The sequence below is a fragment of the Melospiza georgiana genome, chromosome 7 (genome assembly GCF_028018845.1).
Source record: "Melospiza georgiana isolate bMelGeo1 chromosome 7, bMelGeo1.pri, whole genome shotgun sequence".
Taxonomy (NCBI): Eukaryota; Metazoa; Chordata; class Aves; order Passeriformes; family Passerellidae; genus Melospiza; species Melospiza georgiana.
In genome coordinates this window covers 18,332,150-18,358,392 of record NC_080436.1, presented here as the reverse complement: position 1 = coordinate 18,358,392, position 26,243 = coordinate 18,332,150, and the positions used below count along the sequence as shown (strand labels likewise).

The 26,243-nt window shown below is 40.4% G+C and overlaps 1 protein-coding gene across 1 annotated transcript in view; it reads right to left on the bottom strand.

Moving 5' to 3' along the window:
- Nucleotides 1-1,807: 1,807 nt before the first annotated feature.
- The window catches only part of TTN (titin), a 235,893-nt gene continuing 211,457 nt past the window's right edge, over nucleotides 1,808-26,243 (bottom strand). The window contains exons 232-258 of the mRNA XM_058028137.1: nucleotides 24,418-26,184; nucleotides 24,026-24,322; nucleotides 23,168-23,455; nucleotides 22,775-23,074; nucleotides 20,628-22,694; nucleotides 20,235-20,537; nucleotides 19,846-20,151; nucleotides 19,467-19,757; nucleotides 19,051-19,350; nucleotides 18,641-18,946; nucleotides 18,087-18,392; nucleotides 17,707-17,988; nucleotides 16,895-17,488; nucleotides 16,506-16,793; nucleotides 16,080-16,379; nucleotides 15,327-15,629; nucleotides 14,747-15,049; nucleotides 14,044-14,628; nucleotides 13,602-13,907; nucleotides 13,211-13,510; nucleotides 12,388-12,963; nucleotides 11,990-12,295; nucleotides 10,737-11,330; nucleotides 4,675-10,619; nucleotides 4,433-4,586; nucleotides 3,200-3,493; nucleotides 1,808-3,075 (exon numbers count right to left, since the gene is read on the bottom strand). Of these exons, the coding sequence (XP_057884120.1) occupies nucleotides 2,777-3,075; nucleotides 3,200-3,493; nucleotides 4,433-4,586; nucleotides 4,675-10,619; nucleotides 10,737-11,330; nucleotides 11,990-12,295; nucleotides 12,388-12,963; nucleotides 13,211-13,510; nucleotides 13,602-13,907; nucleotides 14,044-14,628; nucleotides 14,747-15,049; nucleotides 15,327-15,629; nucleotides 16,080-16,379; nucleotides 16,506-16,793; nucleotides 16,895-17,488; nucleotides 17,707-17,988; nucleotides 18,087-18,392; nucleotides 18,641-18,946; nucleotides 19,051-19,350; nucleotides 19,467-19,757; nucleotides 19,846-20,151; nucleotides 20,235-20,537; nucleotides 20,628-22,694; nucleotides 22,775-23,074; nucleotides 23,168-23,455; nucleotides 24,026-24,322; nucleotides 24,418-26,184 (17,960 nt within the window). The 3' untranslated portion in view covers nucleotides 1,808-2,776. The remainder of the gene's footprint in view (nucleotides 3,076-3,199; nucleotides 3,494-4,432; nucleotides 4,587-4,674; nucleotides 10,620-10,736; nucleotides 11,331-11,989; nucleotides 12,296-12,387; nucleotides 12,964-13,210; nucleotides 13,511-13,601; nucleotides 13,908-14,043; nucleotides 14,629-14,746; nucleotides 15,050-15,326; nucleotides 15,630-16,079; nucleotides 16,380-16,505; nucleotides 16,794-16,894; nucleotides 17,489-17,706; nucleotides 17,989-18,086; nucleotides 18,393-18,640; nucleotides 18,947-19,050; nucleotides 19,351-19,466; nucleotides 19,758-19,845; nucleotides 20,152-20,234; nucleotides 20,538-20,627; nucleotides 22,695-22,774; nucleotides 23,075-23,167; nucleotides 23,456-24,025; nucleotides 24,323-24,417; nucleotides 26,185-26,243) is intronic.

Here is a 26,243-nt window from a genome sequence, read left to right as displayed (position 1 = left end):
CAATAGATCTGATCTGTCTATCTAAGAGAGCAAATGTCAGCTTATATAGTTAGAAATCCCAGTATTTGACCTGGATATAATAAGTAAATAATTCAAAATGTTTGTCTTTTCACCCAGAGATTGTTTAATCTGTTGTCTTGAAAAATGTTATTCTTAGGGATGTGTTCTGTGCAATGGAATATTGAAGCTTTGGGTTGTGACTTCAGCAATGTCACTCTAGGTTAGCATTTGCTTAGCAGTCTTGTGGAAAAACACTGGCTCAGCTGGTCGGCCTGCAACATTATCTATTCAAGCTGTGTTTCAGCAAAGCCCCTAAGTATTTTAAATCCTATTTTTAGACATGAGTGACTCATCTGCTGAAAGTGCTTGCTTTTAAGTGCTGTGCAGAGTTGGGCCAGAGAGGTGCTGGCAGGATGAACTGGCTAACACCATCACACACAACAACGCACAGTGTGTTTCCTCTTCATTGACTGAGTGTTTTGAGACTCAGTAGAGGCCATGTGAGATTGAGTTTCCAGTAGCCTTTGTGTAGAAGGGGCCATGGTTAAATCTGCAGGTGCTGTCTATCACTTACCTCTTTCTGCTGAGATAATTAAATATCTAGTGTGTTTTTAGTGTTAGCTTTATTATGTGCCTGTGTACACAAGTTACTTGTTAGCTAAACAAGACTGTACCTATGCATTTTTTTCTTGTGTTGAGTTTGTTGGTTGGAGTGTTTTTAAACATCTAAAGAAATGAGAATTAGAAACTTTCTTGAGTTGTTTTTTTTTTTTCTTTGAATGGTTTAAAGATTAAAATAAACAGCCTTTTAAACTTATTATTTTTAAGCTTTTCTCCCTAAGGAAGAAATAACATGCCCTCTTAAACACTTTCATACTTATAATTATTGCTTCCATCACTTCAAAAAATTTGGATTTAGTCCTGACCCAGAGCTTAGCTTTTCTGAAATCCTTGTTTTTACATTAGTCCTTGTTTTGTCCCTATTTTTTAGCTTTCCTGCATAATCTGGATAGGGTTATAGCAAAGCATAAAAAAAAGATTCTTTTTGGAATAGGTTTTTAAACATTTTATCTGCTCCATTTCCTCTGATGAACTTGAGTTTGTTTGTGGTGTTGTTTTGTGTTAATGGTATGTTGACAATCACAGCGATGGCATCATGTTTGCTAAGTAATGCTCTTGCTCCACTTCAGAGAATTTTACAGCTCCTGAAGTGTTGCATTTCTGTGAATGTGTTTGCTCTCAAGCTTTTTCTACAGAGTGAATTCTAGAAGCAGACTTGCTCCTTTGACCTTGATACTCTTTTCCCCATAGATAACATATCCCAACCCCTCCCACAGCTCCCCAAATGTGAAGACAGGCTTTGCTGTGACAGATAAGTCAGCTGACTTGTGGGATGAAGAATTGATTAATCACCCACTGCAGGTGACAACTTGTTGGTCCAGGCAATTAGGGTCAACTAGTCTGTACACGTTGAAGCTGCCAAAAAACCAAGACGGTGTAGAGGAAAGCCTGGAAATAACAGAAGGGTAAGAACAGCAGGGTAAGAATGTTTAGGCGTGTGCTAGAATTTATCCTTTGTCAATAAGGAACCTATGCAACATTTTTTTTGAAGTAACTTTCCAAGGCTGGCTGGTGGATAGGCTGTTTCTAACAGATGGCTGGATTGTCAACAGTTAACTCCCTGGTTTACATTGGAGAACTGCGTTTCTGTCTCATCTTTTGTTTCAGCAACTCTTTTTCTGTAGTGTAGTACAGGAACTGTAAAAGCAGCATAATAAATAAAGAAGGAGTCACAGACTTTATGGTGCAGAAAGCATGCTTTATTTCAAATGAACAATTCTATCTCAAGGAGGTTCAACAGCTACTAAGCTCTAATACTACATTAGGAGAACTAAAGCAAATTGAAGTGCAGACTGGTATTTGATGTTGTAGCAACAGTTTGTTTTCAAACTGTGGTTCATTGCTTAGTTGCCTGGAAGTGACTACTGGGTGTCTAATACTACCACACAAACTCACTCACTGCACCCTAAGAACCTCCGAGATGGGGTACTGCTGCTGCACTTGAATACCTAAATAGCTTTGTTGATTAAGGGGATGGCCAGGTGATGTTACTTTTTTAAAAGCTATTCAGGCAGTCAATATGTCAGAAACAGTACACGGTGGGTGAACAAAGTGCTGGCCGCTTGCACTTTGTCCAGAAATTGTCAGTCAGGTAGGACAATTATGACATAATCAGATGCAATGTAAAACATTAAAGCAATGCTTACAGGAGGGTAATTGCAAACATCACCAATGCCTTACATTTCTGATTCAACATAAATATTTGTGCACGTATGAAATACTGTGCACAGTATCATGTCTTAGGTGTAGGTAATCTTCAACAGGGAGCCTCTCTACCTGTTGAGGCATTCTTAGACATCAACAATGAGTTGAGGCGCAAAAATTAGTTAAATGTTGAGCTGGGTAGTCATTTGCTAGGAAACTTTCCCCTGCCAACTGTTAGTTCCAAAAGTTACGTTTCAAAATGTCATAAAATAAACGGTACAAAACTTCATAACCGTTAACTTCGGCTATATACAGTATGTACATGTCAGTGAAAAAAGTGGTTTAAATTCTTAGGTCAATAATGACTATAAGTCATAATGTATAGGTCTGGACTTTGTCTCGTTCAGGTAGGTAAAAAAATATTTTTCTTTTATATTTACATATCAGATATTTCAGTCCGTATATGAATCACTTGTAAAAATACAAGTGTAAATAATACAGATTAAGCTCTCTAAGGTGATCGGATATTTATATTCACAGTGGCAGAATCGGTACCAAATTCATTCCCTAAATTCAGAGTATAAAGTCCACCGTCGTTCTTCTGGACATCCATGATGATCAGGGTGGTTAGATCTTCACTGGTTTCGATGTGGAATCTGCCTTGCTGGTCCTGACTGGTAATTTTTCTCCCTCTGCAGTACCATGTTATTTCAGGAGCAGGTTCACCCGAAAAGGCACAGGATAGTGTGAGAACTTTTCCTTCTTCAATGCTGATATCAGATGGGAGAGCTTCGATTTTGGGTGGTACTCCTTTATAAAATAGGGGAAGAAATACCAAGTTAATCTGTTTTCACTAAGCCATGAAGCAGCTTTACTCTGAGGACTACTTCAGGATAGCTGAAGCACTAACTCTACCAATAATTGTAATGCTCACCTCTCAGACCTGATTTAAGCATTTTACTAGTTGAACTCTCCAGTTGAGCCATGCTAGATTTCCCCATAATACTGCTGGAGCTCATCTCTACAAAGGATTCTTTCATGGAGGACATGCTTTTGGCAGACATGCTTTCAAATTTCATTTCAGTCATGCTGCTACTGCTGAAACTGCTGAATGAAGCCTCTTGTTTAGAAGAAGCCATTTGAAAGGACTGAGAAGAAAAACTTTCGTGCATGCTTGCGTCGCCACTGGTCTTCAATACTACCTCTTTCGGAGGTTCTTCAACTAGAGCTGAGGAGCATTGCAAACATAGAAGGAAAAAGCAACAACATCACATTAACTAACAAAGTCATGCAGTTCTGTATGGTTAATTTTACAGAAATGAAGATGGCATACTTTGCTTTCAATGGAAAACTGCAGTGGAGTATACACTTGTTTACAATCATTTGAGTCAAGATATCGAAATCACAAACAGTAATTTAGAAATTAAAAAATAGGCAAAAACTTACAGTATGTATGAGCTTCAAGGAAAACCATACATACTTAAGAAAAAACAGGTCATCACACAGTGTTTCTTATTAGAACCATGACACTGAGAAATTAATTGTGTGTGCTCATTTGATATTTGTAGAAGCTGTGAAACGTTTTCAAGCTCTTAAAAACACAGAATAGTAAAATCTGTATTTCACTGCATTGTTTTGTAGCTGTAAAGGGCAACAGGAAAGCTCAATCACTGCAGCTTTGCTTTAAACCCACACACAGTCATGCAAGCAAATCACCACCACACCTTGATGCTAGGAACTGGGATATGGTATAGCTAATAAAATAGTAAACCCAGTTCTATTAAATTGCCATAAAAATCTTTAACTGTGGAATGACTTCATTTTATTGTAACAGATTTTTTTAGTAAATAGATTTTTTTTTCCTTTTAGAAGAAGGAATAATTGCCAGCACCAAGGTCTTAACACACTCATCCGAGAACAAATGCTCATAGCTTTCTTTTACCATGCACCTGTTGATGTAACAGAGCACCTCTGTGCTACTCAGGGTGTTAAAAAGATTTCTAATGCTGTTTTAGGGCTGTATATGTAATATTTAAAAAAAAAGATGAACATCTTAAAATACTGAAGTCAACACTGCCAGTGGATTTTATTGTAAGTCATTTTAGTAGACACACCACAGCAAAAAGTTGTGACTATTCTGAACACAAGATCTGAAGAGCAAACTTACGGAGTACAGTCAAAGATGCTGTAGCAGAACACTGCCCATGATAATTTTTTGCCTTGACTGTGTATTTTCCAGTGTCACTCACTGTGGCATTTCGAATCTCAAGAGAATATATATTTTTAGAGCGAGATACTCTGAGATGCGATGAAACTGCAATCTAAGGAAGGGAACAAAAATGGTTTCATTAAGATAAATTTTATGAATAATTCTATTTTTTCAAGTAAACATATTAAATGATTACTTACAGGTTGATTATTCTTTAACCACTCAACTTCAGGAGAAGGCTCCCCAGAGACTTCACAGGTGAACAACACATCTTGTCCTTCATTGACATTTTGAGACTTCGGCTGCATGATGAATGCTGGTTCACTGGAGCGCTCTTTAGAAAGGGTCACAACATACTGGCATTTAATAATGCCTTCATCAGTTTTACCCTCACAGGTGAGTATACCTTCATCCTTATTACTGGCCTTTTTGATAGTTAGCGTGTGATCAGTTCCAGAAACGCCATATCTGTAATCATCTGAATTTCTCAGCTCCATTCCATTCAGCACCCATTTTACTTCAGAGGCACCAGGAATGTTGGCCTTCACTGTCACTTTTTGCCCTTCAGACATTGTCATTTTGGTTGAAGAAGCTGTAATTTCTGCTTTCATTTGTCTGACATCTTCTGTAACAACTGACTTTTTAATGACTTCTTGAACTGCAGATTTCTCTTCAGTTGCCACTACTGATTTCTTCTGGCTAGAAACCATAAGTAACTCATCTTCTTTCTGAACTGTTTTATGAGATTCAGTTGCACCTCTTACCTGGGAATAGATATTTTTAAATACTTGGCCAGTAAACTGGAAGTTAGTTTTTGAAACACCTCCTTCCCCAATAATTTCACAGGTATATTCTCCTTTATCAGATTCCATGAGCTCTTGGATTTTGAGCTCATAAGTGCCATCTGCTGCATAATGAAACTTGAAATGATGGTCTTCTTTCAGTTTTTTACCATCCTTATACCAAGCCACTTCTCTGACACTTAAAACATTGCTTTCAACTGCACAGGATAACTTTACTTTATCTCCAAGAGTTTCTGCTTTCAGATGTTGTTTAATCTTTGGTGGAGAAGCAGTTGGTAACTGTACTTTCTCGGTTACCATTTTGTCTGCAGGTGGTGACTTAGCTTTTGGGGGACTGCTGATGGGTTCAGGAGATTTCACTCGTTTAGGAGACTTAACTGGCTCTGGTGACTTTACACGAGGCTCAGGAGATTTGATCCTTGGAGGTGATGTAATTGCTTTTTCAGGAATTTTTGTTCTTTGAATGGTCAAAGTAAAGTGGGCTTCCTGTCTTCCTTCGGAGTTTTCCACCACAACAGTGTAACTTCCTTCATCTGATATCTGGACGGAAGAAATTTCAAAGGTAGACTTGTACTGTGTTCGTGTTACCTGGAAGCGCCTTGAAGAAACAATAGGCTGACCTGCACGGAGCCATGTTATTGTTGGTGCTGGTTCACCATCAACATCACAGGAAAATCTTGCAGTCTCCCCTTCAGAAACTGTGATTGACCGTGGCTTTGTAAGGATTGTTGCTGGCAGAGTGCTTTTAAATGCTTTGTGTGAAGTCCTTTCTTCCAGTGATTTTCTTTCAGCTGCAGTGACTTTTTCTTCAGAAGCAGCATAGTGTTCATAAGATAAAAGTGATTCTCTTGTTGATGACACTTCTGATTTGACCTCTCTTACTGAGGAACTTGCTTCTGTTTCAGATGCTTTCTTAAACGAGGAGATTGCATATGCTTCTGTTTTTGTCAAGTCAGGCAAAATTGACCTTGGTACTTCTTCATCTCTCCTCTGGGAAGAGTATGTAGTGTAATCTCCTCCAGTAACATCTAGTGTTGCATAATCAGAGCATTCCCCTTTGTAGTTTGTGCATACAGCTCGGTATGTTCCACTGTCATCAATGTGGCAGTCGAGAATCTCCAGAGTTAATACACCACTGGTATTGGTGAAGTGTATCTTACTGCTCTCTTGCAGCTCAATACCATTGTGGTACCACTTCACTTCGGCGGTTGGTTTTGACTGGACATTGAGAATGAACCTGGTATTATGGCCACATGGCACCCGGTGTGAGCGCATCCTCAGCGTAATGCGAGGAGCGTGGTCTAGGGTGAAAGGCTGCTGAGTCAGAACTTCATATTTCCTTTCCATCGTTTTTTGAGTTTTCAGAGCAGATTTCATGGACTCGTATCTAGAAAATATATCAAATCTTGCCATCCTCTCAAACCGGGAGAGAGATCTTTCACTACCAACTGGGCTAGGTGAGCGTGGTCGAGTTCTCTCTGGTGTTGGGGATCTTCTCTCACTTTCTTCAGGAGGCCGTGAGCGAGGTCGAATTAATTCAGATACAGGACGCATCAACTCAATGTAAGTTGGAGACAGGGATCTTCTTCTCCTAAGTAATTTAGAGGAGGGTGAAAATTCCCTGCGAGCATATTGCACCATTTCTATTTCTTCTTCTTCTTCTGATGTGATCTCCGTTATTTCTCTTTCCCTCCTTCTCCTGAGTCTACTCTTTTCTTCCTCTGCCATATATTTAAGCTCACTCCTGTACCCAGAGAGTCGCTGATCAGTGCCAACAGGCCGGAGCAATTCTTCATCCTCCCGCTCATCCATTATTCTTTGCTTTTGTTTAGGTGGTCTGTAGGCAGCCCTGTCGTGACGTTGACGAAGCTCTGCATAGCTTGCACTTGTCTCAGCTTTAGTTGGAATGTGATAGCTTGAATACCTCAGCTCTCTTTTACTTTCTTCCTCTGAACTGACCTGTGCTCCTGCAGTAGAATATCGAAGGGCAGACAGTTCAAAGCGTGGGGGGCTTCTACTTGGTGGGGAAGCAGAAAAGCCCAACTCCAGCTCCTCTTCAAGGCGCAGTCTTTCCTCTTCAGTTCTCTTCATGGCAAGGTAGTCATCTATCGGCATGAGCAATTCCTCATCAGACAAGTCACCAAGTGAGCGCCTTCTTGGTCTATAGTGATATTCATACTCTGGAGATGGGGTGTGCCGGCGTGCTGGTCTCACAATTTCAAGATCGTCTTGTGTCAGCTTTGGTATGCGCCATTTAGGCTTGTACTGATCAGAAATGCGAGGCAGCGGCATCACATAGAATTGCTCCCACCTGGAAAGACGTATGCGTTTCTGGCGTTTCTGAACAGTCCTCTCAAGTTTTCCTGGCATTTCATACTGGTCTCGCAGCCTCTTGTACCACTTCATGTCTGACAGAGGCACAAAGTGTTTAATTTGCTGATCTTCCTCAAGAGCAGCATGTTTGCGAGGCTCTGGGATCTCATATGGCATACGAAGTCTCCTTTCCTCCTTCTCCTTCTTTTCTTCTTTCTGAACTTCATATTCACCTTTAACGGTCTTTGTGCTAACAGCTGGTTTATATAAGATAGCAGCTTCTCTGAGAGCCTCTTGTGCAGTTTGTGTCAATGGAACAGCTTCAACCCCAGAAAGGATTTCTGCCATTCGTAAGGTCTTGTCAATTTGCCTCTGTACATGTTTCTCCCGCTCTTCTTCTGTCTTGTACTCACGCTTGACGTATTTCAAGCGTTCAACTTTTAGATAAGCCTGACAGCTTGTAGATCCAGCACTGTTTGTAGCAGTTACTCTGTAGTAGCCACTGTCTTCTGGTAAAGTATCTCTGATGTGCAAAGCATAGTAATCTAAACCTTCATGAATTATATCAAAGTTGGGACCAAAGGATAGAGGTTGACCATCTTTCTCCCATGTCAACGTTGGTTTTGGCACACCAGATACCCTGATCTCAAAACTGACATTTTGGCCTTCTTGACATTCAGCATTTGCCAGCAGTCTTTTAAACATTGGCCTGAGCGTGGCATCTGCTGGAGGGGGATGCGGAATCACAGTCAGTTTAGCTTTGCAGCTGTCTTCACCATATCTATTGCGTGCCACAATACTGTATTCAGCATCATCCTCTTCAGTGACATTATTGATGACAAGTTGATAAAGACCCTTATCTGATTCGAAAGTATACTTCCTATCATCATCCCCAGGTTTGATTTTCTGGCCTGATTTGTACCATGTTACACGAGGTTCTGGGTGAACTGTTATAGTTACTCCAAACCTGACATTTTCTCCAACATAGGCAGTGCGGTTATACAAAGGCAGAGTAAATTCTGGGGGATGCTCTAATAGTCTCATAGTATCAACCCGTCGTTTCACTTTTCTAACAGTTCTGCATCTGTAGTGCTCAGAAATTTCTCTCACACCTTTAACAAAAAGTTCTGCATAAGAGCTGTCCTCACCATAATCATTCACCACCTTGCATCTGTAGGTACCATCATCTGTTTTAGAAACGTCTTTGACATACATGGTTGCCACACCATCTTCATATTTGATTTCGTATTTCTCATTGCTTTCTAATTGCCTCATACCAAAGTACCATGTGACTTGTGTGGACTCATCATAGTTTTCAATCGTACATACATATTTGGCATGGCCTCCTTCTTCTGCAACATTATGCTTTATCTGCCCAGCAATAGGCCCAATGTCTATTGGGGCAACTTTAACTTTAGCCACTGTTATGCCTTTCTGGGATCTAATTGCGCCTCCACAGGAAATGCGGGCTACTGACACAACTGTGTTCCACTCCTTCTTTACTAGAGTTTGATAGTAACGCCTGTGCCTTAAGGTCTTAATAGTTTTGGTGCTGGTCTTTTCCGTCTGCTGTTTTAGCCACACATGATTAAGCGCTTCAGCAGCTGTCATCCTAGATTTTCTTTCCTTTACTAGTAGGCGATCAATGAAGTCCATGGCTTCGATGCTTATGTCTTTGAATGCTTCATCCTCAAAGCTGTATTCAGCATTTAGAATATTTTCAATAACTTGTTGGTTTGTTTCAGCAATGAAAGGGTTAAGGCCACTGAGAAGTATGTATGTTAGAGCACCAACTGACCACATGTCCGTAGCTGTGCTGACCAAGTCATGGTGATGTACTTCAGGCGCATAATATTCAGGAGAAGTGAACTGGAGTCTAAAGCTGTCTCCAGGCCTCAACTGTCTGGCCTGACCAAATTCAACAATTTTAATTACAGAGCTTCTTCTTGTGAAGTAAATAATATTGTCTGGTTTAATATCAAAATGTCCAATGCTATGACGATGTAAAAATTCTAGTGCATCACAGACCTGGCGTACGTAATTTACTATTTCTCTTTCATTAAGTTCAAATGAAGCTGTGCTAATTCTTTCAAAGATGTCAACGCCAGAAATGAATTCAAAGATCATGACCAACTCTTCTAGGCTCTCAAATGACTCATGAAGATACAGGATATTTCGGTGCCTAGCAATGTTTAGGATGGAAATTTCTTTCTTTACCAAAACTTGGTCTGCACCCTTTACTTTGACAAATTTGGCTAGGTAAGTCTTTTTTGAAGCTGCCTCAACACAGCGGTGCGCAATGCCAAACTGCCCACGTCCAAGCTCTTCTGCAATCATGTATTTGTCATAGAGCTCCTTTGTAGAATAGTGACCTGCTTTAGCTGCCGTAATTTCTCTGGTTTCATCAACTTCTTCATCATAGTTCAATACTCTGGTCTTATCTTCCTTTGTTACAATTGGATCAGTAGGTTCAGAAGGCTGACTTTGGCCAAACTTGTTCTCTGCAATTACACGGAACTGGTAGGTGGTCTTGCCAAATAGGTTCACCACTGTGTATCGTGTATCACGAGCTTGTGCAACACGAATCCATCGCTCTGCTGTTGTAGCACGTTTCTCAACAATGTAGTTTATGATCCTGCTTCCACCATCAGTAGCTGGTTCATTCCAGGTTAAGTTGACTGAATCCCTTGAAATGTCAGTTACCTTCAAACCTCTTGGTGGATCAGGCACATCAGCCACATCTAATTCAACTGTTTTTTGATCAATTCCAAATCTGTTTTTGGCACAAACAATGTAAAACCCTGCATCTTTTCTGTCAACACCATTTGGGAAAACAAGAGATGTGAATGACCGTGTAACAATGACTTGGTAGTGTCCATTAGTATCGATGAGATCTTGTCCCTTCTGCCATGTGATCACAGGGGGTGGCTTGCCACTGAATGGAATCTTGATGCTCACCACTTCCCCTCGGAGAGCGTGAACAGCTCCCATGCCTTCCAAGTTTTTGGGCAAATGAATCTTTGCAGGAACTGGAATAGAAAGAGGAAGAAAAAACATGTAAGCAAAAGCACATGAGAAGAGCATCAACAGTCTAAATATTCAAAATTAAAATGAATTTGTCTTGATTATCAAGACCCTTCATTCACCTTCAACATCCAGAGAGGCAGTGCCAGACACAGATCCTCCTTGGTTGGTAGCTCTAACTTGATATACTGTGGCATCATCATCTGTTACATTTGTGATGACCAGCTGGTAATATCCTCCCTTGAATTCCTGTATCTTGATCTTTTCCCCATCTGGCATGATTTCTTTGCCCTGTCTGTACCACTTGACAATTGGCTTAGGATGGCCAGTGACTTTGCAGACAAATGTGGCATTAGCTTGAAATTTCACATTCAGATTCCTTAGTTCTTCCTTGAAATGTGGAGCTTTAATTGGTACATCAGATTTTGGAATGACTGGTTCAGATACCTCACTCCACTCACTTTCACCACCAAGATTTTCACATTTTACACGGAACTCGTATTCAAGACCTTCAATAAGATCTTTCACAGAGTAGACTGTTTCACGAATTTCATCTGTTGTTACAGAAATCCACTTGTTTTGTTTTTTCTCACGCTTCTCAAGATAGTAAGTTCTAATCTTTGCACCGCCATCACTTGCAGGTGGTTTCCATGAGACAACGCAAGAATCCTTTGTGACAGCACTTGCTACTGGCTGGCCAGGTTGTCCTGGTTTATCTGTAAAGAATAACAAAGTTCAAAAACTGAAGTGAGCTTGCCTTACTAATTAATTACAGGGTATGCTGGTTTTGGCTGGGGTAGAGTTAACTTTCTTCACAATGGCTACTATGGGGCTGTTTTGGATTTGTGCTGAACACAAGGTCGATAATACAGACATGTCTTTGTTATTGCTGAGCAGAGCTTACACAGAGACAAGGCCATTTCTTCTTTTTCTCACTTCCATACTGGTGAGAAGTTGGGGGTGCCTGGGAAGGTGAGAGGAGACACAGCCAGGACAGGTGAGCCCAGCTGACCAAAGGGATATTCCAGACATATGACACCATGCTCAGTAATAAAAGGGGGGAAGGGTGGGACATTTGAAGTGATGGCACTTGTCTTCCCAAGCCACTGTTACGTGTGATGGGGGCCCTGCTCTCCTGGAGATGGCTGAACACATGGAAAGCAGGGAATGAATTCCTTGTTTTGCATTGCTAGTGTAAGCAGCTTTCCCTTTTCCTATTAAATTGTCTTTATCTCAACCCAAGAGTTTTTCAGCTTTTACCCTTCTAATTCTCCCCTGATCCAAGAGGTGGGGCAGTGATCAAACAGCTGTGTGGGGCTGGGCTTAAATGAAAACACAGGAGCATAAAGGCATTCATATTTTAGGCTCTACTTACCGAATGGAGGCTTTATAAAAACTATTGATGAGACCTCCAGTGCTTCACTAATGCCGTACATATTCTGAGCAGAAACACGGAAATAATAGCCTGCATTTTCAGTTAGGTTAACAATTCTACAGGTTGTGCCTGAAATACTTGAAGACACAAGTTGCCATTCTGCTCCTTCCTTGGCTTCACGTTTCTCTATGATGTAATTGGTTATCATAACACCTCCATCGTCTTCTGGTGGTTTCCAGCTTATCACCACAGAATTCTTCAGTATAGACTCTATAACAATTGGTCCTACTGGTTTATCTGGTTTATCTGTACAAGAAAAAGCACAAATTTTTTATTTGTATTTCCAGTCAATATTTGAAAAAAAAATTCCACAAAATACTGAAAAGAAAATTAATTACCTTGTATTTCCACATTAAGTACAGTGTCAACTGTTCCAAATGTGTTACTGAGTTGTACTTTGTACTTCCCAGCGTGAGTCTTGTGCTGGACATTCTTAATAGCAAGATGAGTATACTGTTCTGTGTTCTCAATAGTAATAGTTTCTGATCCTCTCAAAGGCTTGTTGCCATGGAACCAAGTTATTGCTGGTACTGGCCGGCCAATATACACAACATGAAGGCGGAGGGTGCCACCTGCACCTGCATAGTATTTCTCTTTCAATGGGAAGCCAGGGTGGAACTGAGGAGGAGCCTGCAATAATAGCTTGCCACTAGTTTCAATTTCTCCAACATCATTGGTAGCCATACAAGTGTAGAGACCTTCATCCTCCTGTTCATCTGTCATTACTGTCAGCGTATGATTGCGTCCATCAGACGACATTTTGTATTTTCTGCTTTGTACCAGCTCTTTGCCAAAGCGGTACCATTTAATATCAGGCAAAGGTCTCCCAACAATCTGGCATGTCAGCTGAGCCGCCTCACCCAGTTTAGTTGTAACATCCTGCATTTCTTTTTTAATGGCAGGTGCTTCTCCAGCTGTGATAAAGAAAATAAGAAGAAAATAATGATTATTACTATGACATTTGCCTCTATTACTGTATTACTGTAAATTAGTTTTCATTTATACTTGATCCTCTTGAGAGACTGTCCTTTGGGATAGTCATGTTAGCAAATATCACATAAAACAAAATAGGAAGCATCTTAAATGCAGCATCATGGTTTATGACGTACCAATATTACAACAATATTACAACAGTAAATGTGACAGTGTATTTTTGCTTACATGTTAATTTAGTTTTCACTGCCATAGCAGTCCTTCGAGGTCTGCTGAGGCCAGTCTGATTTTCTGCAAAAACACGGAACTCATATTCTGTGGCCTCTAGTAAACCTCCTACTGTAAACTGCCTGTCCTTGATCCGTTCCTTATTGCATTTTTTCCAGGTGCTTTCTCCAGACTGGCGATATTCAACCCAATAGCCAAGGATCTCTTTGCCACCATCACTTTCAGGTCGTTCCCATTCTAATGTAATGCTGTCCTTGAAGATAGAAGTGATCTCAATTTCTCCAGGTTGGCTTGGTTTGTCTGAAAATTAAAATAAAACAGAAAATCAGTTTTTCTCAAAATGTCATTAAGCTGCTCTTCAAAAGATCTGTTAATGCGATCATTATCTTACCGAATGGATCCTTGCATACAACTGGTTCAGAAGCAGGACTTGCTTCACTTTCACCAATGTCATTTTGAGCAATGACACGGAATTGATATTCAGCATCTGGAACAAGTCCTGTGACTGTGTACATTGTAGTGGTAATCTGTGTCTTATTATGCCGGACCCATTTTTCTGTAGACGTCTCTTTCCGTTCAATATAGTAGCCAGTTACACGAGAACCACCATCATCTTTAGGTCTGGACCAGGACAAGTTGACAGAACTTTTTGTAACATCAAGGACTTCAGGTGGGTTGTTTGGAGGCTCTGGCGGATCTGTTAAAAATGGTAATAATAACAATAAAAAAATAACAGTGACACAGCATTAATATTTCTGCATATATTGTCGCACTTTTAGATCATAATGTAGTAATTAATTTCTCTCTTTTTTTGAGTTGAAAAGAAAACTTACTTAGAGGTGTCTTTGGTACTGCTGGTTCTTCAGATTTGAGAGATTTGCTTACACCAAAATGGTTTTCAGCAGAAACACGGAAGTGATATTCCACATTTTCTTTGAGTCCTTTCACCACTAGTGATGTCCCTTTCACTCTAGAGTCAACAGTGTACCAGGCAGTCTTCGGTACTTCTCTTCTCTCAACAATATAACCCAGGATATCTGCACCACCATCATCTGTAGGAGGTCTCCAGCTCACTCTGACAGAACGAGCTTGTATATCATCATACTCAAGTGGTCCTTCTGGTGGATTTGGAATGCCAATCACTCTGACTTTAATGTACACGGCTTTTTTGCCGCACTTGTTTTCCAGGACCAAATCATAGGTGCCCGAATCTTCTCTTTCTGCATCTTTGATCACAAGTTCTGTGTGAGTCTCAGAAGTTGCAATCATGGCCCTCTTGCTGACGTCCTGTCCTTCTTTTGTCCATTTGCATACTGGGATGGGCTTACCCTTAATGGGTATTGTAAGCCTGATTACTCCTCCTTGTCTCACCATGAGACCTTCTTGGTATTTTTCATCAAGTTCATAGTCAGGATATTCTGCAAACAAAAATAACATGTCATGATATGTCCTTCTACAGATGATATCATACCTGCTTTAGGCAAAAAAAAATTTTAGGACAGCTTTCAACAAGAGCTAAGGCTTGAAATGTCTTACCAAGCATTTCTGTAATTTTGACTGTTCCTGGCACTTCAGCAGGTTCTCCTGGCCCGCCAGCATTACAGGCTAGCACTCGGAATCTGTACTCTGCACCTTGAGGAAGATGTGTCAAGGTGTATTCCCGAATCTTGGTTGGTGTAGTATTGCATTTGGTCCATTCAAATTGATCAACCTTCTGCATCTCAATTAAGTAGCCAGTAACTTTAGAACCACCTTCATCTTCTGGAGGACTCCAAGCCAGGGAGACAGATGTTCTTGTAGTATCAGTGACTCTTGGATTCTGAGGTTTACCTGGAGGAGCTGGAAGAGAAGGTCAGATAGGCATGTGAGATTTGTTTCTAAGAATATTCAAAAACTGAAATAAATGCTAACTTTCAACTTACTCTCTAATAAGTCTATAGTGAATTTAAAAAGGAAGACTTTGAAAGAAAGATTTTCACTATTATTTTCTTTGTTTTCTCCAGTCAGAATCTCATTTGTTAGTACACCCAGAAAATTTTCCAAATTAGAATTAATTCTACCATAATGCCATTCCCTTCTACCGTCATGTGTTTAATATTTGTAGGAAATTACTTACCAATTGGATCTCTGGCAACAGCAGACTTGGAAGGACGGCTGGGTTTCCCAGTGCCTCTGGCATTGATTGCTGTGACCCGGTGCTCATATTCCAATCCTTCAACCAACCCAGTGGAACGGTAACGAGTCATGGTGACTGGAACTTTATTTGCACGGATCCATCTATCTGCTCTAACTTCTTTGCGTTCCACAATATAACCAGTAATCTGTGAGTCACCGTCATCTTCTGGAGGATACCAAGTCAATGTCATGCCATCTCGAGAGATATCAAACACTTCTGGAGTGCCAGGAGGACCAGGAATACCTGTAAAAACATGACATGGAATTAGTGAAGAAAGTGTCAGACGACTTAATATACCAGTATGATGTGGCATATTGTGAATAACAATTTAATATCAATGTCTTATCAAACTCTTTTATTAGTAGGTACTGAAGTAATTTACAAATCAGGTAAAACTTCTTGTTTTGTAATGGGGTAGAGAACTTTTTCAAGACTGATGGTAGACCTGAGCAGAAAATCCAAGTTTACCATCCATATTCTGTGCACTACATCTACAATACCTATATAGATTTATGGATGGAATATTTTCCTCTGGAAAATAACACAATTACTGTGCATTATAATGTACAATTTTATCTGGCAAAAGGAAGTAGCAACATCTAGAAAATTCTATTATATCTGTGGATATATAAGCCAATTTAAATATATATTTTTAATTTTAAAGATAGACATTGAATAAAAATTAAGACTTACGGATTCTGCTCTTGCATTCTATAATTTCAGACTGCAGGTAAGCTCCAATTCCAAAGCGGTTTGTAGCAGCTACACGGAACACATATTCTGCACCTTCAACAAGTCTGGTGAACTTAAATGTTGTCCGGGTTACTGATTCTGAAACTGGCAGCCATCCAGGACGGTGAGCATCACGCTGTTCTACCACATAACCACTAAGGGCAGCTCCACCATCCAGCTCAGGAGGCTCCCATGAGATGGTCACATAATTTGCATCAATTTCATCAATTCTGATAGGTCCAATAGGAGGTCCAGGCTTGTCTAGGGGAAAAAAATGAAAAAAAGAAAAGAGAAGCTTACAAAACAGGTGCAAAAAACCAATCATATTTCTCATGTAAAAGTTTGAATGGAGGAAGGTTATGGACAATTATTTTGATGAACTCTTACCAAGGATTATAACCTTTACTGCATCAGTAACTGTTCCAGTTGTGTTCTTCAGTTCAAGTGTATACTCCCCTGTGTCATGTATGGTGGTCTCACGCACAGTTAGTTTGGCCATTTTGGCAGAAGTCTCCATTTTGATGCGTTCTGATTCTTTTAGTTTAGAACCAGCAAAGAACCAAGATGCAGTTGGAGGTGGTCGTCCTTCAATTGGAATGGCTAATTCAATGGGCTTGCCAGCAGGTACATGGATTGTCTTCTGAGGTATTCCACTGAAGTCAATTGTTGGTAGAACTAAGGAAACCAAATAATTGATATTTTAAATACCTGTTTTGTACCTATCACATTCTTTTGGTGTAAGCTTGACCCTATTGTTTTCAACAGTAGATACCTACCTTTTCGGTCTTGAACTGTCACTGCTGTGACAATCTCACGTGGTTCTGACACGCCCTTCTGATTCTGTGCTCTGACCCTGAACAAGTACTGTTCACCTTCATTGAGAGAGATAATGGTATGCTCGAAGACAGTAGGCTTCAGTGTCACTACCTTCAACCATCTTTCTGTTCCAGCTTTGCTGGCCTCGATGACATAGCCAGTCAATCTGCTGCCACCATCATGCAGTGGCTTCTCCCAGGCAAGTGTAACAGTTGATTTAGTGGTGTCAATCACTTCAAGTTTTTGTGGTACCATGGGGACATCAGATACCAGTACTGCATCAGATGTTTCACAGCCTTCACCAATGCCGTAAATATTTTCTGGTAGTACTCTGAAATAATACAAAGCTCCTTCCAGAAGTCCAGCAACTCTGTAAAATGTCTTGCTGCATTTGGTAGTGACTGTCTTGTAAGCTCTCATGGAAGCTTCACGTTTCTCAATTATGTAATTGTTGACTGGGGCTCCACCATCAATGACTGGAATGTCCCAAGTAAGTGTCACAGAATCTTTTGATACTTCCTTAACTCTCACTGCAGGTGGTGGACCAGGTGTGTCTAAAACAAGCAAGCAAACAAGATTTTTTTTTTCCCCTTTTTGGATCCTTTCATTTTACAGTCAACAATTACTTCTGCATAAAACAAAAATGCTGGGATTTGATTTATAAACTACCACAGCTCCAGAAATTATGTATTTGGAAATTAATGACACTTATTTCTGAGCAATGAGCATGCAGAGTACTGTAATGCTCATATACAATTGTAGCAGTACTTACCATACACTTTCACAGAAATAGTTGCAGATTTTTTTCCTGATTGATTTTCAGCCTCAATGATGTATTTTCCAGCATCATACCGATTAACTTTATCCACAATAAGCAGAGTGTAGCTGTCTGTAGTATCAATAATGCCTCGACTCACAAGGTCAACACCCTGCTTGCTCCATGTGATTACAGGAGCAGGTCTGCCAGATACAGAGACCATTAGGCGCAGGGAACCACCAGCTCTGACTGTAACTGTCTTCTTCAGATCATCAGCAAGCTCAAGTTCAGGTGTTTCTGATGAAAGGTATAAGAAATATGGAATTAGTTAATCTTATAAAAGTCCTAAAGGAAAATATAGGTTCATTAAAATATATATTAGGTTTTCAAATTACCTATTCTTTCCACAGGTTCTATTTCTGCTGATGATTCACTAAATTCACTCATACCATTCACATTTGTTGCAGCAACTCGGAATTGGTATTTCTGGTTTGTTTTAAGACCAGTCACGGTGAACTCAGCATTCCTCAGAGTGGCGGCTGTATGTGCTCGATACCACTGTTCACTACCTTCTTCTTTCATTTCAAGAACGTAGCCTAAGAGGTCAGCACCACCATCATATGTGGGCTTTGACCATGCTAAACTGATGCTGTGCATTGTAGTATCCACAACTCTTGGAACTGAAGGTGATGCAGGAGTGTCTTTGAAAAAAAAGAAAATGCATTTTATATTGGTACAGAAAACATTTTACAGTCAAAACCAATTTCCAGACAGCTAATTCTAGGAAATGCATTTAATATGAACTGTAACTGTTTTTAAGTTATTCCAATACTATCTAGTTCAGTGAGTTTATGTGTGGTTATGGGTTTCTTAGTTAAAGTGTCAATGTGAATTAATGCTCCATTATTAAAAATAAACATCAAAACATGTTTTAAATATAGAAACTTACATGATGGTTCTTTACATAACATGTATTGTGAAGCTTCGCTAGGTTCACTGTTTCCAGCAGCATTCACTGCAGTGACACGGAACTGGTACTGGCCCCCTTCCATGAGACCAGTGACTTTCAGTCTGGTGTCATAAATGGTATAATCTCTATTCACTCGTGTCCAGCGCAGACTCTTCCTTTCTCGTTTGTCCACAAGATAGTCCTTAATCTCACTGCCACCATCCGATTCTGGTTTCGACCACTGAATAATGATATGCTCCTTGCCAACGGTCACTTCTTCAGGAGCACCAGGCTGTGTTGGAATAGCTATTTTATAAAGGTGAGGAAAAAAAAAGATTGTTCAACACATTGTTTATCCATGAGAATTATTCAACAAATTCTGATGCAGAATGGAAGGTAGTAGCACTCACTGAAAGCATTCCTGGCAATCACAGTTTCTGATTCAAGTGGAACACCTGGTCCATATTTGTTGACAGCTCTCACACGGAAAATGTATTCATTATTTTTAATAAGTTTTGTTACCACAGTTGATAAAGTCTGGCATTCAGCCTCAACAATAACCCAGTGAAGTCTGCTGGTTTCACGCCTTTCTATGATGTAGTGAGTGATTTCTGCACCTCCATCTTCCTCAGGAATGTTCCATGCCAGAGTACATTTCTCCTCTGTTACTCTGCTAACTGTGATTTTGCCTGCACATGGACCTGGTGAATCTGTGTAGGAATCAAAATAAATACTGTCATTAGTGGCTAAGGAAAAGCTTCTCATTTAAAAGAATGCTGATTTTTTTCAGTATACTAAGTATTAATACTAATCACGGGATACATACCAAGCACTTTGACAACAACAGAAATTTGTTTCATCCCACTGGCATTTTTAACTGTCAGGGTATATTTTCCACTATCACTTCTGTCACAGAACTTGATAATTGCAATAGCTCGTTTGCTGGTATATTGCAGAGATATCTTTTCACATAGCTCCAGTTCCCTGTCACCTTTGGACCAGAAGACTTTTGGTTCTGGTTTTCCACCAACGGCTGCATCAAGAACAAGATCTGATCCAGCCCTAATGCTCAGAACTTCTCCCTGCAGTCTGGCATCAAGTTCAGCCTTTGGTGGTGCTGGAAAAAGAGATTTGGAAAAAAATTACATGACAGTACTAAAAATAGAACATCATGTTTCTAAATGTTCCAAGTAAATATTCCTTACTGTATTCATCTTTGCAAATGACAGCACCAGTTGATTCAGATCCTTTGCTAATCACACCAGCAGCATTCTTTGCTAGTACACGGAATTCATAGGCTTCATCTTCACTAAGAGCTGTCACAGTAAAAAAGTTTTCTGAGACAATGGTGTAATTGCATTTCAGCCAACGTCCATCACCAGATTCGTTATATGGTTTGCGCTCAACAATATATCCGATTATTTTGCTTCCACCATCATAAAGTGGAGGTGACCAGCTCAGTGACACTGTAGATCTGGTGACATCTGTTACTTCTGGTCTTCCTGGTGGATCTGGAGGAATAAAGCAGAAAAAAATGAGAAATGCAATCCTATTTTAGCTTAAGTAACAACATAACTCTAAAAGTAATACTTACCAACTGGATTTTGAGCCACTACAGGTCTGGAAGCTTCACTAGCTTTGCTAACACCTGCAGCATTTAGAGCATAGGTTCTGAATTGATATTCTAGGCCTTCCACCAACCCTGTGACTTTATAGTTGCAGTCACAACATGGTACTTTGTTCTCCTTCACCCAAAGGATGGTGTTGCGCTCCTTCTTTTCCACCCAATATCCAATGACTTTGCTGCCGCCATCATGATAGGGTTCTTCCCAGCGAATGGCCATGGCACTTGCAGACACAGAATAGACTTCTGGCCTTGAGGGTGGGCTTGGTGGGACTAGACATGAAAAAGGTGGGGAGGAAAATGTTAGTAACTCTAAATACCTTAGTCAGAAGAAAAGAACAAATTTAGAAGTGTTTCACTTACCAAATGGATGCTCAGCAACTACTGTTTTTGATTCAACTGGCTTGCTGACACCAAATCTATTTTCTGAGCTCACTCGGAAACTGTACTCTTGATATTTTGTGAGATGACTGACTTTGATCTGTGTGCGTTTCACACTGGAATTCACCAGCTGCCATGCTGTTGTGCCAGATTCACGTTTCTCTACAATGTAGTTTGTAATGTCACTGCCACCATCGTCTTCAGGTTCTTTCCAGGTCAACACACAGGACTCAGCAGATACAGACGATATTTCAATTGGGCCAGTGACAGGACCTGGCCTTCCTATGACTACCACTGTGACAGTAAACGTTTTCACACCAGCAGTGTTCTCAAGTGTAAGGTAGTATTTACCAGAGTCACCTCTCATACTGTCTTTTACAGTCAGCGTGGTTCGGTCTTTTGTCGTCTTGATGGTCACTCTTTCAGTTTCCTTCAGCCTCATCTCCTCAAGTTTCCAAGTCACTTTTGGAGCTGGGCGCCCACTGATTGGTATATCAATAGTAAAGGTGCTTCCAGCCTTGCATGTTATAAGCTGTCTGCTTATGTCGCTGAGATCTGCTGTTGGCTCAATCTGTGGCTCCTTAACGATAACAGAAGAGAAAGCTTCTCTTGGCTCACTGTAGCCAGCATCATTCTTTGCCTTCACCCGGAACTCATATTCTGTGTTCTCCACAAGGCCTTCAATGGTGAAAGTAAGTTGCTTGGTTTGTCCAGCTCCAGTCCAGGAGTCAGATCCTTTTTGTCTCATTTCAAGAAGGTATCCAGTAATACGGCTACCACCATCATGATCAGGTTTAAGCCAAGCTAAAACTACAGAAGATTTGGTTGTATCAACAATATCTAGTCTCTTAGGTGGAGCAGGTTCTTCTGTGGCCACAACTGGTTCTGTTAATTCACAGGGTTCACCTACACCATATTCATTTTCTGCTGATACTCGGTAGTAATATGGCATACCTTCTGCTAGATCTGTGACCTTAAAGATTTGCCGAGTGCATTTTGAACTCACTACTTGCCAGCTACGACGACTTGCTTCACGTTTTTCCACAACATAGTGGTGGATACGAGAACCTCCGTCCAGAACAGGAGCATCCCACATTAAAGTAATAGATGTTCGAGTCACATCTTTAAAGGTAATAGGACCTGGTGGACCAGGTGTGTCCAAAACCTTGACAGTAAATGTAATGGACTTGCTTCCACTGTTGTTTTCCACAGTAAAGACATACTTGCCAGCATCATTTCTATTGCATTCCTCTACAGTCAAAGTGCTGAATGAATCAGTTGTTTGAATGTCAGCACGCAAACTAAGATTAGCATCTGCTTTGGACCACACCGCAGTAGGAACTGGCCTTCCAGAGAAGGCAATAAACAGACGAATGCTTGCACCTGCTCTTACAATATGAGTCTGCTTGAAGTTTGCATCAATGTCAAGTTCAGGTGCAGAAAGCCTGTCCACAGTTTGGACTGAAGCAGGAACTTCGCAACTTTCTCCTCTGCCAGCACCATTGACAGCACTAACTCTGAATTTATAGTGTTCTCCTGCCTCCAAATCAACAACAGTATATTTAGTAGCAATAACAGTCTCTGCATTGACTTTCTGCCATGCTTCAAGATCAGCCTTGCACATCTCAATGATGTACCCAATTATTTCCATGCCTCCATCAAAAACTGGCTTTGTCCACTCTAAGCTTACACTAGTTTTTGATGTGTCTGTCACCTTGACAACATTAGGAGCACTTGGCGGGCTGACTGGTTCTCTGCATTTAATCAGCTTCGAGACGTCGCTTGGAGGTCCAACCCCTGCAGCGTTTTCAGCCATGACATGGAACTCATACTCATTGCCTTCAATAAGGCCAGTTACTCTGTATCTGTTCTCAGTAATGGGCCTCTTGCTGGATACTTTAACCCAGCGCATGCTCTTCTTTTCTCTCCTTTCAAGAATGTACTCATTTATCTCGCTTCCACCATCTGACTCTGGTCTTGCCCATGTGAGTGTGATACTGTCTCCTGTTACATGCGTAGGCTCTGGAGTTCCTGGTGCATCAGGGAGAGCTAAAAACAAAGAAAAATGTCATTAGAAGGACAAGATGGTAACTCCATGGGTATTTGTGCAGAAGGAGGTGGAAACTTACTGTAAGGTATTTGTGCGATAACTGGATCAGACTCCAATGGTCTGCCAACTCCAAATTTGTTCACTGCAGAGACACGGAACTGATACTCATTGCCCTTAATTAATTTAAGTGCTGTATAGCTGCAAGCTTCACATTTATCTTCAACTAATGCCCAAGCAATCCTGCTGGTTTCACGTTTTTCAATTATGTAGTGAGAAATAGAAGCACAGCCATCATTAGCTGGAGGCTCCCACCATAATGTGACTTTTTCTCCAGTGATGTTTGTGAATCGTATTGGTCCACCAACTTTTCCTGGTGTGTCTGCAATATCAAAGGTTCAGAGTTATAATTTGCTGACACTTAGAATAAAATACTATTTTTAAAAAAGCGTGCTGAAAGTGCTTGGTGCAGTACCTTGTACTCTGATGGTAATATCTTCTCGTTTAGTGCCTGATGCATTTTTGGCTTCTACTGTGTAGACTCCACGATGTTCCCGGACAGCATCTCTAATGAAGATTGTACTATGTCCAATAGCTGTAGTTATTTCTATACTCATCATTTTATCAATCTCTTTACCATCCTTAAACCATGTCACTTTAGGTACTGGACGTCCTCTGATTAGAGCTTTAAGTCTAATGCTCTCTCCAGCTTTAACAGTAACGCCTTCGAAGTGTTCAGCACCAAATTCAATTGTTGGAGCCACTAAAAAAGGAAAATATAAATCAATTTCCATATAGCTAAATACTTTTCTGGTACTCTCCTGAATGTACTAATTATAAAAGTCTGTGAAATATAAAATTATTTCCCTTACAGAATGTCATTCTCCAAATAGCAGTTATTATATGAATGACAAATTTATTTTTCCTGTAACTATCCATAAGTGCATCATATATATATATTTGCACATATATGAAGGTGAAAGGTACGGTTAATATGTGATGTTAATAGTATGCCAAGCGACTTGAGGCACATTTTAATTTTGAAATTATTCTGTGCATTGGAATATTACAGTCCGTGCCTTTCCAATTTTGCTGCTGCTGCTTATCCAAGAGCAATGTAGAGTGCTATGCTTTTCAGCAATTGATTATGTATGTCTGCCAGATTTGGATCTTTAATTTAGACCCTCCCACCTTGGAGTATGAACATAAGTGTTCTGAATTGACTGTGAGGACCTCAGTCACAAGTTCTTTGCCCCTTGACTTCCCACTTCCCATTAGTACAGCCAGAAGCTATCTGGCTTCAATACCCAAGCATATTAAAAATAATTCTTACCATTTTCATCTCTGGTCATGATATAGCCTGAAGACTGTGAAGGTGGGCTGATGGTACCAACAGCATTTCTTGCGAGCACTCTGAATTCATACCGGTCACCTGGACTGAGCCCCGTGACTGTGTACTGGCACTCACTGACATCAGTAAAGTTACACCTGAGCCAACGGTCTGCACTTCCTTGCCGCTTCTCAATGCTGTAAGCCACAATCTTACTGCCTCCGTCACGCAGAGGGGGGTTCCATTTCAGGGTGATGGTCTCCCTAGTGACATCAATGTAATCAGGAGTACCAGGTGGGTCTGAAAGGAAAATAATGAAGATTTATTTTTATTACTGCTCACAATAATCTACAAGAACAGAATTTTCTTGGATGAGTGATTAGTTATTCACTTACCCACTGGAGAGACTGCCAAAGTATATTTGCTTGGCTCACTAGCTCGGCTTAGACCTGCAGCGTTTTCAGCATATACTTGGAACTGGTAATCCAGGCCCTCAAGCAGTCCAGTAATCCTGTATTCTCTGTTAGATATTAATGCAACATTAACCTTCTGCCACAAAATACTGTTTCTTTCCTTCTTTTCAACATGGTATCCCATAATCTCCGAACCGCCATCATAAACGGGAGCGTCCCAAGAAATGCTCATTCCATCAGCAGTTACGTTGTATACAACAGGCTTGCCTGGGGCACCTGGTGGTTTAAACTGGTGCTTTGCCACAACATCCGCTGAGACAAGAGGTGGGCTCACTCCGTATCTGTTTTCTGCACGAACTCTAAACTGATATTCAGTATCTTTAACAAGGTTTGGTACTTTGAAGGTTGTTCTTGCAGCACTTGAACACACCAGCTTCCAATTCATTTGTGATGTTTCTCTCTTCTCAATGCTGTAGCCAGTAATTTCTCCTCCCCCGTCATCATCAGGAGCCTCCCATGACAAAACTACACTATCTGCTTTGATTTCATCTATTCTTAAAGGTGCTTTTGGCTTAGATGGAGGACCAAGAGTGATTACAGTGATTGTGAATGACTTTCTGCAGACTACATTATCAAGAATTAAAGTATATTTGCCACCATGCTCCTTTTTCACATTCTTGATACTTAAACTTATCTTGTTTTCAGTTTTCTTGAAACGAAGATGTTCTGTTTCTTTAAGAGGGAGGTTGTCCTTGAGCCAGCTCATTGATGGATTAGGTTTACCTTTATAGGGCAATTCAACGTGCAGATTATGTCCAATTCTTACTGCAATCTGACCTCCAGGAATATCAGAAAGGTCAGCCTCAGGTGTTATAATAAGTTCTTTCACAGTAATGGGTCCAACAGTAACAGAGTCACTCATGCCTTTTTCGTTTTTAGCAAAGACTCTGAATTCCATGACAGACAGCTCTTTAAGTTTGTCAGCTACAAATTCACAGCTCTTGCTTGTGCCTGCATATGTCCATTCTTTCTCTTCCTGAAGTTTCTTTTCAATAACATAGTCTGATATAATGCTACCACCATCATAGTCAGGTTTGCTCCACTGCAATTTAACAGAACTCTTTGTAGAGTCTTTCATGGCTAGGTCTTTTACAGGTCCTGGTACGTCAGCAGCTTTCACTGGTTCAGTGGTCTCACAAGGTTCACCTAGACCAATTTCATTTTCAGCAAGAACACGGAAAAAGAATGCAGTCTTTTCTGACAGGTTAGTCAGTTTAAAGGTGGTATGAGAACATTTTGTTGTAACAGTTGACCAGGCCCTCTTTGTAGCATCTCTTCTTTCAACAACATAATTTGTTATTTCAGAACCACCATTGATGAGAGGTGGCTCCCAGACCAGTGTAACTGTGCCACGAGAAACATGCTTGAGCTGCAGCTTCTGGCATGCAGAAGGTGTGTCAAGTACTTTCACATTCACAAATGATGATTTTGCTTCTCCAACTCCATTTTCAATTGTAAGAACATATTTTCCTGTATCATTTCGTGTAACTTGAGGAATAACAAGTAGTGTAGATGATTCTGTGTTTTGGATTATATATCTTTCATCAGTACCAAGATTCTTGTCCCCCTTTCTCCATGTGACTGTTGGCGGAGGTCTTCCCTTGAATGGAATTGTTATTTCCACATCTTCACCTGCTTTAGCAACAATAGATGTCCGAAGAGCAACATCCAGATCAATCTCTGGTGCCACTGTGGAAATAAATAAAAAATTAATAATGCATACTTGGAATGTAAAATAAGAAATGGTT